The sequence below is a fragment of the Kryptolebias marmoratus genome, linkage group LG11 (genome assembly GCF_001649575.2).
Source record: "Kryptolebias marmoratus isolate JLee-2015 linkage group LG11, ASM164957v2, whole genome shotgun sequence".
NCBI lineage: Eukaryota > Metazoa > Chordata > Actinopteri > Cyprinodontiformes > Rivulidae > Kryptolebias > Kryptolebias marmoratus.
In genome coordinates this window covers 14,019,165-14,035,509 of record NC_051440.1, presented here as the reverse complement: position 1 = coordinate 14,035,509, position 16,345 = coordinate 14,019,165, and the positions used below count along the sequence as shown (strand labels likewise).

At 44.7% G+C, this 16,345-nt stretch overlaps 1 protein-coding gene across 1 annotated transcript in view; it reads right to left on the bottom strand.

Moving 5' to 3' along the window:
• Nucleotides 1-8,193, bottom strand: part of klf13 (Kruppel-like factor 13) — a 12,623-nt gene extending 4,430 nt beyond the window's left edge. Inside the window, exon 1 of the mRNA XM_017406231.3 lies at nt 7,257-8,193. Coding sequence (XP_017261720.1) covers nt 7,257-7,746 — 490 coding nt within the window. The 5' untranslated portion in view covers nt 7,747-8,193. The remainder of the gene's footprint in view (nt 1-7,256) is intronic.
• Nucleotides 8,194-16,345: the final 8,152 nt, after the last annotated feature.

The window sequence follows — 16,345 nt, the reverse complement described above, 5'->3', positions numbered from 1 at the left end:
CATCCTACCCCCTGCAAGGTGGCGTGATTATGTCACAGGTACTCCAGTTATATAACTGTTCTCTCTGAGTCCAGTGGGTCAGTAAATACATGGCTCATCCTCCTCTTGTTCATATCTGAGTGGTTTCTTTCAGTTTTTTTTCTTAAAAAAAAAAGCTTTGGAGAAACAGAATCTCACCTGCAAAGGCATTCTATCTACAAAGGCAGAGATCAAATCTCTTCTTGACGTAGGCAGGAGTGCAGTAGCTGAACTCAATCACCTGCTCCAAACGGCAGCTACCAGCATCTCAGGCAGACCTAGATAAAATTCCTGGTGTGTCCTTGGGCTTGGGCACAAAGCGTACACCTGAAACTTCCGTGTGAGCCCGCTGCAGAGGAGCCCGAGTAAATATCTCGGCGGGGTGAGACGGAAAAATACAGCTCCCGCGGATGATTCAGAGACCACTTTGAGGTTAGCTTTGCTCTGCCTGCGCAGCGAGAATCGGGGCAGGAAATATCTTTTACAGGGCCTGGAACGAAAACAAGGTGCTCCCTAAACCTGCGCAGGCTTTTAGAAGCAAATAACTCGGGAGAACTGTAGGTCAGAAGGCAGATCCCAGCTCATGAAGGTTGGAACTATCTCACTTTGGCGCTAGCTTACCGGCACGGCCAGCCTGGCAACGTGAAATAAGAGGCATGCTACTAACCCCACTGGCAAGGCTGAGCACAGCCCTATAATTTGGCTTCATGTTTACAAGACTATGACCTGTCACCAGCCAGGAGCCAGCAGACAGACCATTCATGGGATTTTAAATAATACTAAATGGTTGTTAAGTCCACCGGAGCAGACAGAGTTAACCTAACCACACTTCTCCCTCTACACGCAATATCACGTGCCAAGTCGATATAAACACTAACATGTGTGTGCGCGACGAAAAAAATATATACAGTAGGGCTTCTGCAGCTCCTCCTTTCATTGTTCGCGAAGCAGCAGATATATACAGGGTTTGCCTGTGCGAAAATAACAACAAAGGCGTGCAAAGTTCTGTGGTTTGCAAGAAAGGCACTGCTTGATTTGAAACACATCTGTGATCAGAGCGACTGTTTATGTGGCTGCTCGTCTATGAAAAAGAACCCAGTGGGAGAGGAGACAAACTGCTGAGAAAATAACTCCGAAACAATGTGTTGTTTTTTTTTCGCCAAAGCTTCATTCCAACAAACAAACTCTGCAGGAGCAACAAAGAGCCTGACGAGTGGATCAGGTGCTGTCGATGACAATAATCGATTTCACAGAAAAGCTCAGGAAGCACAGCCGTCAGGTATGTGCCGATGACGGGACAGCGGTAGCAGCAGCCTCGCGCTCAGCAGGAGCGGCCCGCTTCGTGACGCATTTTCAATCAGAAAAGGCTGCACGTACTAACCATAACTCACTCCCTTTCGGTTGACATCCATCCAGAGATGTGCGGTGGAGTTAAGTGTGACGATCTGATTCCTGCGCACGCTTTGCCGCGCATTACTTCATCCACTTAACTGTTTCAGGGGCAGGGCAGAAGACGCGGCTTGCCTGCACACTGTCCAGCTCATCACAATTGCCTCATTCAGTCAGAAACTCCTTTAGCCTTAAGTGCACGTTGAAGCAAGCAGCAGATCTCATCTTTTAAAGACGAGTTAACCGGCAAAGCACAATCTGCTGCGGTCATTAAGGGGTGTTTACAGTTTAAAAAGCAGGTGGGAGCAGGGATGCCCCATCATCTGTGGTTCTCACGCAGCGTAATCCCACCCTCATTACACTCGCATATCTGACGGGGTTGCTCCCAAAGTATTATACATCCCTCACTGGCACCAAACAAAGAGCTGTAAGATGCTGAGAGGCCACACTACACTGGCAATAAAAGTACTGGGGAAATGCCAGCATCCTTAAAGCAATGGTTGACAAGTGGAAGAGAAATATATATATATATATAATTATTTTAGAGAAAATAGCTAACTTCTGCTTCCTTAACACCTCACCGAAGAAATGCTCATTTTGCTCCATTTGCCACACCCCATCGTGTTGTGGTTTTTCCCAGTTTGATTTATCACGCAAAGGAGAGAGACACACCTTGCATACCGGAGTGAATACAGACACCACAGCCAGAGACGAAACACTCCCTCTGACACTGGCTGCAGAGCAGTTACTGCCGCCCGACTTGACCTAAGCAGAAAACACTGGACGCAGTCGGTCAGGCTCTCGGGCCGGACCCTGTGATCGCAGGCCCGAGCGGAGAGGGCTCTGCCGCCGAGGTCAAAGCCCCTCGCACGTTAATCAGATCAGCTGCAGATGCGGCTGAGTAAATGACCTACATCGGTGGATGGCACTGACAGTGAATATCCTGGTATCTAACCCCACCCCCACGCAGTCGCACTCTACTGTACATTTTGTCTCTGTTGCAGATCCCCCGACTCACTTGAAAGACGAAGCAGGCGGGTTTTGAACAGTGCTTTTCCAGTGCTTCAAAAAAATGTTTTGTTTTGTTTTTTTTAAATGCAGTGTTCCACAGGTCTGTATCCAGCTCTTCCTGTCACTAGTAATCAACACCACACCGCAAGACGTGGCCAGAGCCTGGTCTTGCTGCACAACACGCTTCAGCACCTACTTTGCTTTGCAGGCAGGAAAAGGGGTGGGAGGGGCCGGGGAGGAAGTAGACAGAGCAGCTTTTATAGAGCCAACTAAAGAATACATGAGCCCCGTGGGCCATTGAAAAGCAGCACAGCCAGGGCGCTGTCTGACAGAGGCCATTCAGAGTTATGATTGTCTGCTGCGCATGCTTGACTGCTAACTTACAGTCACATCAGGATCATATTCCAACATTAACGAGAAGCTGCCCTGCTATCAGCACATGCGGGACAGCATATGGGGGACATGTGCGCCTGCACACGTCTTGAAGATGTCTTCCACGGGGACAGAAACACTGCACCAGAGGATTACCAGGCAAGATGGTGACTCGGCTCTGGCTTTATTTTCATCACAAGGATCAAGTAGATTGAACTAATACCTTGTGTCTATTGAACACACGCTGCACTTCTGTGCATGGTTTGTTCATGAACCAACTATTGGACCCATGCTATTATTTTACAGTTGGGGGAAACACGGTGCACACATCTGTAAATGTATAACATAAATCTTTAGCTATGAAATAGCACTTTAGATTCAACTGGTGTCAGACAGCATGCCAACAAAGATTACACACAAATCCTAATCCTCTCATTTTAGCATGCTGGAATGCTGAAATTATATAAATAAAACAAGTCTCTGGCAAATAAATAGTATTTCAGATTCAACTTATGTTAGCTATCATGTTCACAACAATAACTCTAACCTACTGGTGCAGTAAGGTGTAGCCTGCTAAAACTCTATGAAATAGTAGTTTGTATTACACTAATGTTAAATACTATGCTAACAATGAAAATGCTAACACATTAATGAAGTAAGGTGTAGCCCATAATGCAAATCTTCACAGTTTAGCATGCTGGAATAATAATTTTATATAATAACTCTTTGGGTGTGAGTATTTTGCATTAAATCAGTGTGTCTTAAACTGATAGCGGCGCTTATTCTAATATGCTAATATGGCAACGTGTTTATTCTCATAGCATGCTCAAATGCTAATTATTAACAGCATTGAAAAAGACAGCCAAGTGTGCTGCATTTCTGAATCTATTTGAATACACAAAGCCAGCTGCTTGACTCAGAATCACGAACAACCACATCAGGAGACATTAATGAGCGCACTGGTGGAAATCCTGTCCCGATGGCAGGTGGACAAGCTGAACTCCTCTACCCCAGTGTACTTTTTACCCATTGCCATGCCAAGGTTAGGAAAACCCCATCCCCGCCCTGCTACCTCATCGTTCCCATCAGCCACACAGGAACACTGTGCACTCTGTGCAGCCAAATATAAAAACCACTGGCAGGGTCGAAGCATGCATAATAAGAGACTCCTGCTGTGTTTTCTGTGTGGAATTTGGGATAATTTCACATTTTAAAAATGTCATTAACCGCAGTTATTTGACCAAAAATAAGTAGCACACGTGAGCAACTGGGGTTTTCATGGCGGCGGCGCCCCTTAATTTGCTGGACAGAAAAGGTTTTTGCAGCCATCCGAGGGGATTAGAGGAACCACAACAGAACACAAAAGAGTCTCAAACAAAACATGAACCCAGCTGTAAAATATGTTGTTAAATATGTAAAGTACCTCTCCCTACATGAATAGAGTTCACGTAGGTCCTGTGCACTGACAAGATGGACTTTTGTAAGTGTGTGTGTGTGGGGGGGGCAGTCAGTTCAGGAGGAAGAAGATGGAAGTCAGCGAGACATGACCACAGCAAAGTAATGAGGCTTCCTGGAGAATTTCATGCACTGTAATCACGAGACGCCTCCTTAGAAAGTGGGTGTAAGTCATTAAAACAAGAAGCCAGTGGAAAAATTCCTCAGATATGGCTAAAAATAATCACGCCGTTTCCAAATATTCATCAAATGTGCCTTCATCTGTACATCATATTAACGCTGCTCCGTTTTTCCACGGATGAAGCCAAAAAGAAAAAGCTCCACCTCCCACTCCGGGACAACCAGACAAAAGCTGTCTGGTAACCTTAGACCTCCAAACTGCTGAGGAGTCATCAGCATCAAACCCACTGCAGTGTAATGAGTTATTTAAATTCGGCGTGTACCCCTGTGTGTTACAGCCCCAGTGCCCCCGTTGAACCCTGTCAGAGAAGGTAGACGTCTATACGTCTCCACCGGGGGGACCCTCAACCACAAACTTTTTTTTTTTTTTTTTTTTCCACATGTAAAAGTATAGAATTCCCAGACAGTCATTCATAACAGACGACATCAGTGACCCTTTGTTGTGCAAAAACATTGCTCAGAAAACCAACATGTTAGGTTTTACTGCCTTTTTCGATGCAGACCCACCAAATAAAAACCGTGCTAGAAGAAGTCAAGAAAGAACATCCTGTTCCCGGCTCTTTGTTTGTTGTCTCCAGTGTTTCCCCCTTCAATTAGAGAGTGGCGTTTGGTCGAACCTGACTGGGCTGGGATCTATTCTCTCTTGATTCTGCTAGTAGGGGCTGAGGTGGAAGTGTGTGTGTGGGAGAGAGGGAGAGAGAGAGAGAGAGAGAGAGAGAGAGAGAGAGAGAAAAAGCACACGCTGCCAGAGTCTGACTCTACGAAAACACTGCAAGATTGGCTGAGGCAGCTCCGGCTGAACTCGCTTGACCCACATTCTGGGCCTGCCCGGTCATTATTATCAGAATTTATGGGACGAGGCCCCATCCAGACGACGAAGCGCATCCAAACAGAGAGGCAGGGGGAAAGGAAACGCTTAATAGGCACAGTGACAAGGGCATGGCCAGGCGTGGAGCAATAATAAAACACACACACACACACAAAACTCACATGGTCTGGGCTGAAAGGGGGGGGTTGGGGGGGGTGGGGTGAGGCCGGGTGAGGGGGGGGTTGGGGGGGGGGGGCAGCTCTGACTGAGACAAAGCAAACCTATCTGGGATCTTCAGAAACTTACCACTGAAATCAACATCCTTACAAAGGATGGATTCCAAAAACAAAACAAAACACAAGCCACTCCGCTAAACAGGGAGGGATGTCTCAAACAATAAAAAGACGGCTTAAACATGGAGCCTGGGGTAGTCTGCGAAAACACACACACACACACACAGTAATCACAACAAGCACTAACATATTTCCTCTACTGTACACTTCAGCTAACCATTGAACAATGTTCCATTTTTGACACGCTTAAGGTGAAGTCTTTGTTTCTCTGTCTTTGTCTCTCCCGCCACAGCAGTCCGCTCGAACCGAACAATGAGGTACAGCAGCGGAAACTTGACTGCAATCAGTATCAAAGGACTCTCCGTGGTAATCCTCAAGTGTTCGGGTGGTTCACGTGTCGTCTTGTGCCCCTTTCTTTTGTCTCTACGTGCTAATTATCGTAGAAAGAGAGAGCCATCCAACAGGAAGAGGGCTGCAACTGGACTACAGGAAAGGAAGGGAAGGAAAAAAACACATCATTTCTACCTGTCAGGCTGGACACATGAGTCAGGGATGAGCTGTGACAATGGTTTAAAGGTAAAGTGTCCTGCATTTTAGGGACTTTTACCGTTTCTCTCTCCCGTTCACACACACACACACCTTCTGTTTTTGCAAATGCAGTGTTTTTCTACGGCACATGACTCAAATATGGGTCACGCTCACGCAAGGTGCTTCATCCTGGCGATGGTGGGAGCTCGTGTTTTCGTCCTGGTCTGTCGGGATGATGCGTGCGTGTGTGTGTGTGTGCAGAGAGGAGGCGTGAGCTGCAGTGTGTGCTCAGATCAGAGAGGGGAGGCAGAGAGAGACTCCTCAGTCGAGGCTCTGCTAGCTGAGTCTGTTGCTGGCCAGATCAGCTGGCAGTCTGTCTAGCGGGGGTGTGGCACATCATAACAAAGGGCTGTGGGCAGACAGGCGACTGCACAGCTCTTATCAAACCCCCCCCCAATTTGAGTCGATCTGTATCTCCTCCCTCCCTCCCTCCTCGGCAGCCTTTTTCCTGCCGGAATGCAAAGACCCCCCCAAAAAAAAAAAAAGACAGGGAGGATCTGGAAGGTCACAGCGTATAGAGCTGATGGGATCTGGGAGACTTTCAGGACTGCAAACTTCCTGCATGCACACTCTGCGCTCTGTGCACCACCTGAAGGCTGACTGACCTGCTTTTTTTTTTCTTTTCTTTTCTTTTTCCAGCCCATGCTGCCTGCCTGCCTGCCACACAGAGCAAAGTAAAGTTTGGATCACTGGGAGCAGATTGATGGTGGGAATGTGGCTGTGCGTGTGATTCTTCTTCTTCTTTTTTTTTTTTTTTTTTTTTTTTTCTGTCCCGTGTTTACTACGCAGTTTCGGTTTGAACACACTGTCCAATGTAGTGTGTGTGCGTGAGTGTCTTCAATAAGGAGGGAGGGAGGCGGGGGGGGGGAACAAAGCTCAGAGACATGAGTGGGAGTGGCACTTTTTTTTTTCTTCCCAGAAATAAAAAAAAAAGAGGGGGGCATTTTAAAGTTTTATGCAACTCAAAGTCCCCATTATGAAACCATCCAGCTCGTGGGGTTTTAATTCAGGGTGAATCCTTGACACACCAAACCCACCCCTGTTTTTGTCACCAGTTTCCTGAGTTTTATCATTTATGCCCCCCTCTCCAACAAGTCACAAGCAACAAACACTTCCCCCCCTCACCCAAACCCAAAACTGACCTGTGTGCGTCCTTAGGTGGGCTTTGAGGTGGGACGATTTGCCATAAACTTTTTCGCAGCCAGAGTAGTGGCATTTGTGCTTTTTCTGAGGCGGCTCCGGCTCAGTTCGACCTCTGGCTCTCTTGCCTCTTTGTCTGAGCGCAGGATCGCAGGCGGCGGTAGGTGTGGCAGAGTTTCCATCCTCTCTGAGGGTCGGCGCGCTCTCATCCTTCAGGATCGTTCTCGCAGGCTGCTGCTGCTGCTGCTCGTACGGGCTCTGCTGGTTAAAATTCGCCAGGATCCGCGCCACCACGAACAGCGAGGAGTTATCCTTCACCTCCTTGATGTCCTCCGCGCTCCTGGAGGAGGAGGAGGACGGGATCTCCGGCTTGAGCTCCCTGTTGCCCTTAGGAGCGTGGACAACCGCGCGGCTGGACATCGAAACAAGGCACTCCGCTGCAAAGTGATCCATCCTGTCCTTCAAGCTGCCCCCTCTGCTTCGCAGGGACATGGCTCGATATCTGCGCGCGCGCGCGAGCGAGGGGTGCGTGTGTGCGTGTGTGTGAACAAAAAGTACTTGTTGTACCGTAGTTCCCTTTGTGTGGCGGCGGAAAGGAGGAGGTCGCTGTCATCAGAAAGGACTGACTTTATCTTACCCGGCTTTCCAATAATATCATCAACATCCTGCGCGAGAAACGCCTCAGACCAAAAAAAATGTATATAAATAAATAAAAATTAAAAAAAATAAAAAGAGGGTGATGGTGGTGGGTGGGGGTGTGTGTCTCCTAAAACCAGAGAGCGAGAGAGAGAGAGAAGGGGGCACAACACAAAAGCGAGAGTCTTTGTTTTAGTGCAACGACGCCGGCAGCAGGAACTCCTGAAACTTGGCTGGTCCCATCGCGGCTCCTGACCGACCGTCTCCAGCACCGCGCGCGCGCGTCTCCGGAGCGCCTGTCTCTGCGCGGCGTATCCATGCTGGGGGCGTGGCGGCCGGCGGCGTCACGGCCAGCCGCCCGCTCATTGGGTACATCCTGTCCCCGAGTGCGCGCGGTGCAGCGCGAGTTGCTCGAAAGTTTCTGCTGCCTTGTCTCCAAGCTCCCAGAAGAAGCTGCCTGCAGGTTGGAGTTATCCTGCGGCAGCGTGACCTCCGTGTGTGCCAGCTGAGATATGTATATAACTATCAAAGGTGAATAAGGTTTGTGTTGCGTGCGTCTCCGTTTGTGCGTCGTTCTGTTAGCAGAATAACTCATAAACCCCTGGACGGATTTTGACGAAACTCTCCGACAATAATCACTGGATTCACATCTACAACTGATTACCTTTTGAGCTCTGCTCAACCCAAGATGGCCGCCACAGCTAATCGACCTTAGCAAACACAGAAATGGGTCTAACGCTGTCAGTTTTGCACATGTCGAGCTAAAATTTTGGCGTGCACGTAGCTGAGCATGATTCCCAACATGCACTATGAGCGCTAACCGATCGCAGGAGAGCTTGTTTTTAAAACTTTGCCATTAACTTTTGGAGTCAACTGTTTTTGTCTGTTAGCAGAATTTCTCATAAACCACTGGTCGAATGTCACTGGCACTCTCAAAAAGTAATAATTGGGTGATCATCTATAAATGATTAACTTTTGGAGTCAATCCAATTCAAGATGTCCTCCACAACCAAGTGAATTTAGGAAACACAAAAATGGGTATAACTCAGCCAGTTTTACAAATATAGAGCTAAAATTTTGTGTGTTGGCAGCTGAAAATCTCCCCCAACACATGCCCTGAGGAATGTTTATTGTGCCGTATGTTTGCCTTAAAACTTTGGCATTAACTGTTTGTCATCAACACTGTCCGTTATCAAAAATCCTCTTGAACCGCTGGACAGATTTTAATGAAACTCCCAGAAAATAATCAATGAACGTATAGTCACAGCTGAATAACTTTTTGGAGTCAGTCCAATTCAAGATGGCGACCACAGCTTATCAGCAGGTGTCAACACATAAGTGGGTATAACTCAGGCATGGTCTGACGGTGGGATAAATGGAGTTTAATTCACGGCCGAGACACTTTGAGGTGAAACTTCTACATATTCTGGAGCCAAAAAAACATTCTTCAGCTCTGAATCCATGCGAAAAGGGTGACTGACACGTGTCTTTATAGGCCTTTTGTCTTTTAATTAGTCAGTATGCAAACATGTGCCTCTTGGTGTTTATTCATTGTTAGCCCACACACGGAGACAATAGTAGTCATTTGTAGTTGCCTTGTCAGTGGCGTTTCATACATCCAAATAAATCCTTCTTCATCAGTGTTTTTGTAGCTCTGCTGAACTAGAGTTTGAAATCCGAGGCTCAACTTTATGAACCTTCCTGCAAAAGCCTGTCTTAGCGCCGTTTGTAGCTCCTGTAACCATCCTAGAGAAATAGAAGTTTTTGAGCTTTGAAAATTTGAGATTATTCTGTAACTTGTGTCTGATTTTGTGTCTGCTCGCCGCTTAGAGACGATCTGATCTACGAGACTATCACCTGTGAGAGATATTGTACCATCCCATTTCGCCGTACTGTCTCCGGGCAATCGTCTCTTTTCTGTAAAGGCTACTAATCAGTGAAACACACGGCCTGGTGACGTGAGGAGCTGCAGCTCTTTGAGGGTTTTCTAATCTAATCTGAAAAAAATTGTTAAAAAAAAAACGCTCGGGCATGTAAACATTAACTGTATGACTGTGTGTGTGTGCCACTGATTAAGTCTGCACGTGTGTGTTTGTGTATTGTCATTAGAAAGCAACTTAAAGTGTTATGTTTTCTGTCTTATTTTATTATTGCATTGCATATCCGTTTTTATAACTGGTCGAGGGACTGCAGATGCGAAATAGCTTTTGCTATAATCTGGTACAGTGCACCAAATGGTGGCAGTTATGTTTGAGTTGTACTTTGTCCCTTTTTAAATAAAGTTCATTTCCTGATCTGTGACTTCGAACCACCCCGGTTGAATAGTTACCTACTCCGCAGGCAGGCAGGAAAGAAAATCTCATCAGGTTTGTTTGGAAGAGATAGGAGAGGATCACCGGGCCGCTCTTTGTTAGCAGTTAATTCAATTTGCATGTTCTGACTCCTCTGAACTCCCTGGCACTTCTCGACAACACGATGTCTCCTTTGTTTCCTCGCCCTCTTCTTTTAATAACACTTGCAGTATAAATAAAATCAAATTCCATTAAGTCCTCCAGTCAGAGGCCCCAGACCGGTTTGTTCTGAACGCACCTTAAGCCTTCATAATAAACAGGAGGAAGAATGTCATCGTATAAGATAATTGTTTTCTCGCTAAGTTTTAGTTGACAGTGAACCCTCTCACGAGTTTTTGCATTTTTAGTTTGTCGTCTGGGTGTTGGCAGCTCATTAGCTTATTGGAAGTCACTGCAGAGCATGTTAGGTAAGAGCAATTTCCTCTTTATTCAATGATGTTAGACTTGTTTTTCATGATGGAAACCAAATAGTGACTTCCTCTTCACCATAAAATTACAAAAGGGGCAAAAAGCACTTACAGTCCATAACAGGAGAACCACGTAGCCGTGGTGGAAGTAAGCCGTCCTGTCTGCAAAACGGAGCAAAGACGAGATGTCCTTGATTCGTTAAATACATTGTGTTACCTTGTCGGGACAATCTGCACCCTCCGAGGCCTTGAGCCAAAAAAAAATGGGGCTCCAGCAGAGCTTTGTCGCTGCCAAGTTATTGGTTGACTCTGCTGATAATTTACAGACAGAACACGGTATCCCAAATGCCTTCATTTCCTTTAGGAAACTAACATTTCTTGAAGGAGTGCATATTGCTCGCCGCCAAAGTCCTCAACAAAGAGCTTGTGGGATTTGTTGGTGCTTGGAGTACGTGGTGTGAATGACTCTCGGCTAATAGCACGCCAAATTTCAGCTTTTTAGCTGTAAAACTAAGTTATAGCTGTTTTTGTGTTTGCCAAGGTCAGCGAACTGTGGCGGCCATCTTGAATCAGGTTGGCTCCAAAAGTTAATAAGTTGTAGATGTACATCTAGTGGGTAATTTCTGAGAGTTTAATTAAAATCTGCTCACAGGTTCAGGAGAGAAAACGACACACACAAGCAATCACGATCGCCCATCTTTCATGGTGACAGGTGATAAATATATGCGGATATGAACAACCTTTCTATTCATTCAACTACTGAGTAGCATGTTTTGGACTTCACAGTTTTGTACAGAGTCTACAACAATATTTAAAATGCACGAATGAGTCCTTTTTTCTCAGAAAAGTTGACCTATATTACATGTATACATATCTGGCTGGCTCAAAAATAACTTCCAGGACTTTGATTGTGTTATAATTTTTTTTAATGAGTAATATTCTTCTAAATGAACAGCTGGTATGCTTTTTTTTTGTTGTTGTTTTTTTGAAGATGGTGGCTGCCATTCAGCAAACCAGCCTCTAACCACTCCTCTGAGCATCTCTTTGGTCTCAGCCAAATGAAATCCAGCCAGCTCCCACAGACACTGTGTTGGTTTATCCTCCAGCTCGAGACAAGTGACACCATTATGGAATGCAATTACAAAGCCACATTATGGTTTCGTAATTGCTAAAGCAATCGTTTATACCGTGGTGTTAGTTTTTGATCAGGCTGATTTCCAGAATTCTTGAATTAAGTCCAAAAAGAAAAAAGAAAATCATAAAAATATTAGAAAATGGCTTCCCATGAGTTGCAAAAACTAACTGATTTCATTGATTACTGTGGCAAATACCTCTGTTAACTTCACTGCTAAATCAGATTAGCTTTAAAATTCTGCTTTTAACTGAACGTTTGCCCATCCTGACCTTCTATTTAGCCGGTCTGAAGCCTAACTAACCTAGGCGTGAAGACAGAAAGACGTTTACGGGAGCAATAAACTCGTGCTTCGCTAATAAAAGATAAGACTTGCTTTCCTGCGGCAGCTGAAGCTCTCGTGTGAGGATGAATGCTCAGTTTCAGCGCTGTGCACAAAAGCCCACACGACTAAAGTTCCCAGTGTTCAGCGCGAGCACAGCAATGTGGCATTCAGAGGGCCATCTGGCTGTATTATTTTACATATTCTTTCACCACAAAAACAAAACAAAAAACAACTTAAAAAAAACAAAAAAAAAAACGTGGTGTTCTTGCGTTTCATGTGGCGCTCCAGCAATGTTTTCTAACTAGAGCGCGGCAAAAAAGGGTATAGTTCCTCTTTCACAAGGGCCGTTTCCCAGAGCGGCGTAAGAACAGTAAGTGTTTTCTATCGACTCCCATTGGGTGTCAAGTACGGGAAGGCCAAACGAGACAGCGAGGAGGTCCGGTTATATAATTGAATGTCTGGAAAGTTAGGAAGCAGCTGTAAAAATGAGCTTAAAACACGTCAAACTCAAAGGCAAACTGGGATGTGATTCTCTCAGTGGCTCGAGCAGCGTGATGATTCAAGGGACCTTTTGTGTGTTCCCAAATCCCAGCACCAACCCCCAGTGCGCGGCGTCCAAACAACACACTGTCTGGCACTGACATAATGTTCTCGGGCAGGAACAGCCATCTGATTGGCCTCCTCACTCCTGCAATGGGAGAGATCCTCTGTAAGCACAGGGCAGTTCCTGGGTTCTTAAGGCTGTCATGTTAAGGGTTTTGTGTCAGGACAAAAAAAAAAAATGTCCCCTCCTCCTCTTCATCCTCCCCCAGAACTGAAAGTACTATTGAAGCAGCAAACAGAAGTGAGATAAATTTGTTTTTTAGAGTTTTACTCTCTTTGCAGCAGGTGGGGATGATCAGCCAAGAGCGCAACGCTGCACAAGTTTGAGCAACAAGTTGCATAAAATCAGAATCTTTTCTAAATGTTCAGATTCATTTGTTGCCTGCACCTTCCAGGCATGGATGCAGATATTATTTAGTTATAAAGTAAATGAATATTTAGCAGATAAAGTAATATGTAATTGATGTGATCAGATTATTAAGCTGTCACAAGTTCATATCTTGAGCTGTTACACACTTTCTACCCAACAAAGCAGTTTGCAACAAATTGGATTAATCGGCAGCAGGTCAGGAAGAGGACTGGGTATAAAAAGAGCATCTTAGAGAGGCTGAATCTCTCAGGAGTAAAGATGGGCCGAGGTTCACCAGTCTGAGAAAAATAAAAAAATAATAAAAAATAAAAATAAGGGTAACAATTTCAGGATAATGTTCCTCAATGAAAAATTGGGAAGACTTTGAATATCCCATCATCTGTAGTTCATAATATTATCAAAAGGTTTCAAGAATCTGGAGAGATCTGCACAAAAGACAGAAAGCTAAAAGTCAAAACTGGATGTCCATGATCTTTGGGCCCTGCATTAAAACCCTCCTGAGGCCCTCAAAAGAGAGAGAGAGAGACAAAGAGAGGTAGAGAAGCCACAGGAGGGTTACAAACAGGTCCGTTGTGGACGTCACTTCATCACTTCCACAAATCGAGGTCTGTAAACATTGATGGAAACATCACGCCATCCATAAATGCTGGTTAAAGCTGTATCGTGCACAGGAAATGTTGCATATCGACATAATCTGGGTCCAAGCTCATATAAAACGGATTGAGGCAAAGTCTAAAATTGCTCTGCGGTCAGAGGAACCCACAAACATCATGTCCTTCACACTGAAGAGGAGAGGGACCCTCAGCCAGTTCAAAATCCTGCTTCTCTGATGGTATGGGGGCGCATCAATGCAGTAAAGTATATACAGGTGTTAGAACACCATGTGCTCTCGTCCCAATGACTTCTTTTTCAGAGGCCTTTTGTATTTCAGCAAGACACCACTAAACCCCACGCTGCATCCATTACAGCAGCATGGCTTTACAGTAGAAGATTCCAGGTGCTGAACTGTCCTACCTGCAGTTCAGATCTTTTACCAATGGATGCTTCACATAGCCCTGTCTCCACATTTTGAGATGAGAAATGAGCTCCTTGACGTCACTGATGTTCACAGCGACAGAACAGGAAATATGATCGTACACAGAGGATGGGCCGCATGGGGATGAAGTGCTTAGTTGTTACTTTATAGCAAGAAGGCTTCCAGTTTTAATTTCTGTGTAGAGTTTGAATGTTCTCCCCATGTTTGCATGAAGTTTGTTTTTGGTTCTCTGGCGTTCACTAAAAAAATGCTTTTTAGATCAATTTTGAGTTCTGAACTGATTTTAGGAGTGATAGTAAGTGTGCATCTTTGTATCCCCTGAATGAACTTATAACCTGTCCTGTACCTCTGAGACTACCTCCAGCCTGGGTAAACTAGTAATTCCAAAGTTATTAGTAATTAAAATGTAACTTTTCATAGACTTGATCATTTATTAACTAAAATCGTTTGTCAGTATTTTCTTTGACCTATCAAAGGGCATTCCAGGTCCTTGTGGAACTTTTCTGAAAAGAAAACTAACTTATCAGAGCAGAAGTAATAAAGATGTTTTTAGTGCAGCACTGTAATAAAAGTCCCAGAGTTTCTGGTAATGTCACGTTTTCTTATCTGGTATCAGTTCAGTCAGGAAATGATTACGATTTGCTTGTGTAAATTTCAAACAATAATTCGTAGACTAACAGCAGCGAGGTAAAAATAGAAATAAACATGACGGCAGGACACTACATGGTTTCTCTTTTTGTCGTTGCTCTGAAAAGCTTACTCATAACGCACCAGCAGTTGGGCCTCGTGACTAATGGCGGCAAAACAGGCTGCATTTTCACCTGTACGGACAAAAAAAAGAAGATTAGTCATACAAAAGACACACAGGTGAGAAAGATTAAACCAATAAGTTTTACACACATAAGTAAGCAGGGTGTACACCCACCTTCTGATCTCCAAGTAACAATGGTCCACGTGTTTGAGTTTCAATAGAGACCAAGGGAAATATTGTTCCCTTTACCGAGGAGTGAAAAGAGCAGCAGGTTTGTGTACAACATGTATAATCACTTACGGTCCAATGAGTCAGTCAGGCGTAGCTGAAAGGAGTAAACAAGTCCAAACTGCATGTTATTGTAGCAGAGTGGAGCCTGCCTGCTGTCTAGCAGGATATTCTGGTTACAGTGTTACTCGGTCCTTATCGAGAATCAACTGTCATGAGATCAGCATTAGGCCCAAAGAATGCAAACATGCACTGAGACCATTGGTGGCGAAGGACAAACTGTACCCAATGTGTGTTTGAATATTACGTTCACAACTTTTATCTGCTTTTAAAAAAGAAGAGGGGGCAAAAAAATCAATGAATCAAGTCTTATCTTGTTGAAAATCAGTTTTCACCCGAACAGGACATTATAATTTATTCTAAGGGGAACTTGAGCAATACAACACACCAAACATAAAAAAAAAACCCTAAATGATCATTAACTCTGAAGTTTTTAATCATTTGTCGCTTTTTGTTTCGTTTTCTAGGCGTAACCTACGCGACTGAAAAAATAACTCCGTTTACACGAGCATGCGACACCAGTAGGTGGCGATGTCGTCAACACTAACGACATAAAAAAAGGCAAAGGAAGAACCTTCTGAGCTTGGCTACAAAGACGTAAATAGCGCAATCCTGGTTGACTACTTGAACTGGAAATCAACATCCACCATGGCTGCCGATGACTATGCAAAAACATAACAAATCTTTGGACTCTTGTTTATTTCTGAGTACTATTTCACACATTTCTGACCATAACTGTAGTAATCAGCGAAAATATTTGCTATTAAACAGAATTTTAGTTGTCCCCATGCAGTCGAGGCGGATGGCCGCCCATCCCGAGCCTGGTTCTGGTTCTGCTGGAGGTTTCCTCCTGTTTAAAGAGAGTTGTTCCTTCCCCCTGTCACCACGTGCTGCTCTGGATGGGAGATTACAATGAAGTGAAGATAATCTGCTGGCTTCCTTAGATAGATAACTTTTACTAATTGGCTTTTTATAAAGTATGTGAATGTTTCTGTACAACGCCCTGTTGTGGCTTGGTGCTCTATAAACCAACTGAACTGAATTATCAGTGGAACACAAAAGTAAAACTAATTGTTTGCAATCCTGAACAAGCAGGTGGGTTGTAAAATTTGTTTTTCTTGACTTTTGAATATCAATTCTGAGACACCAAAAGAACTACTAATAAATGAGACGTAAGTCGTGACGCTGCAAA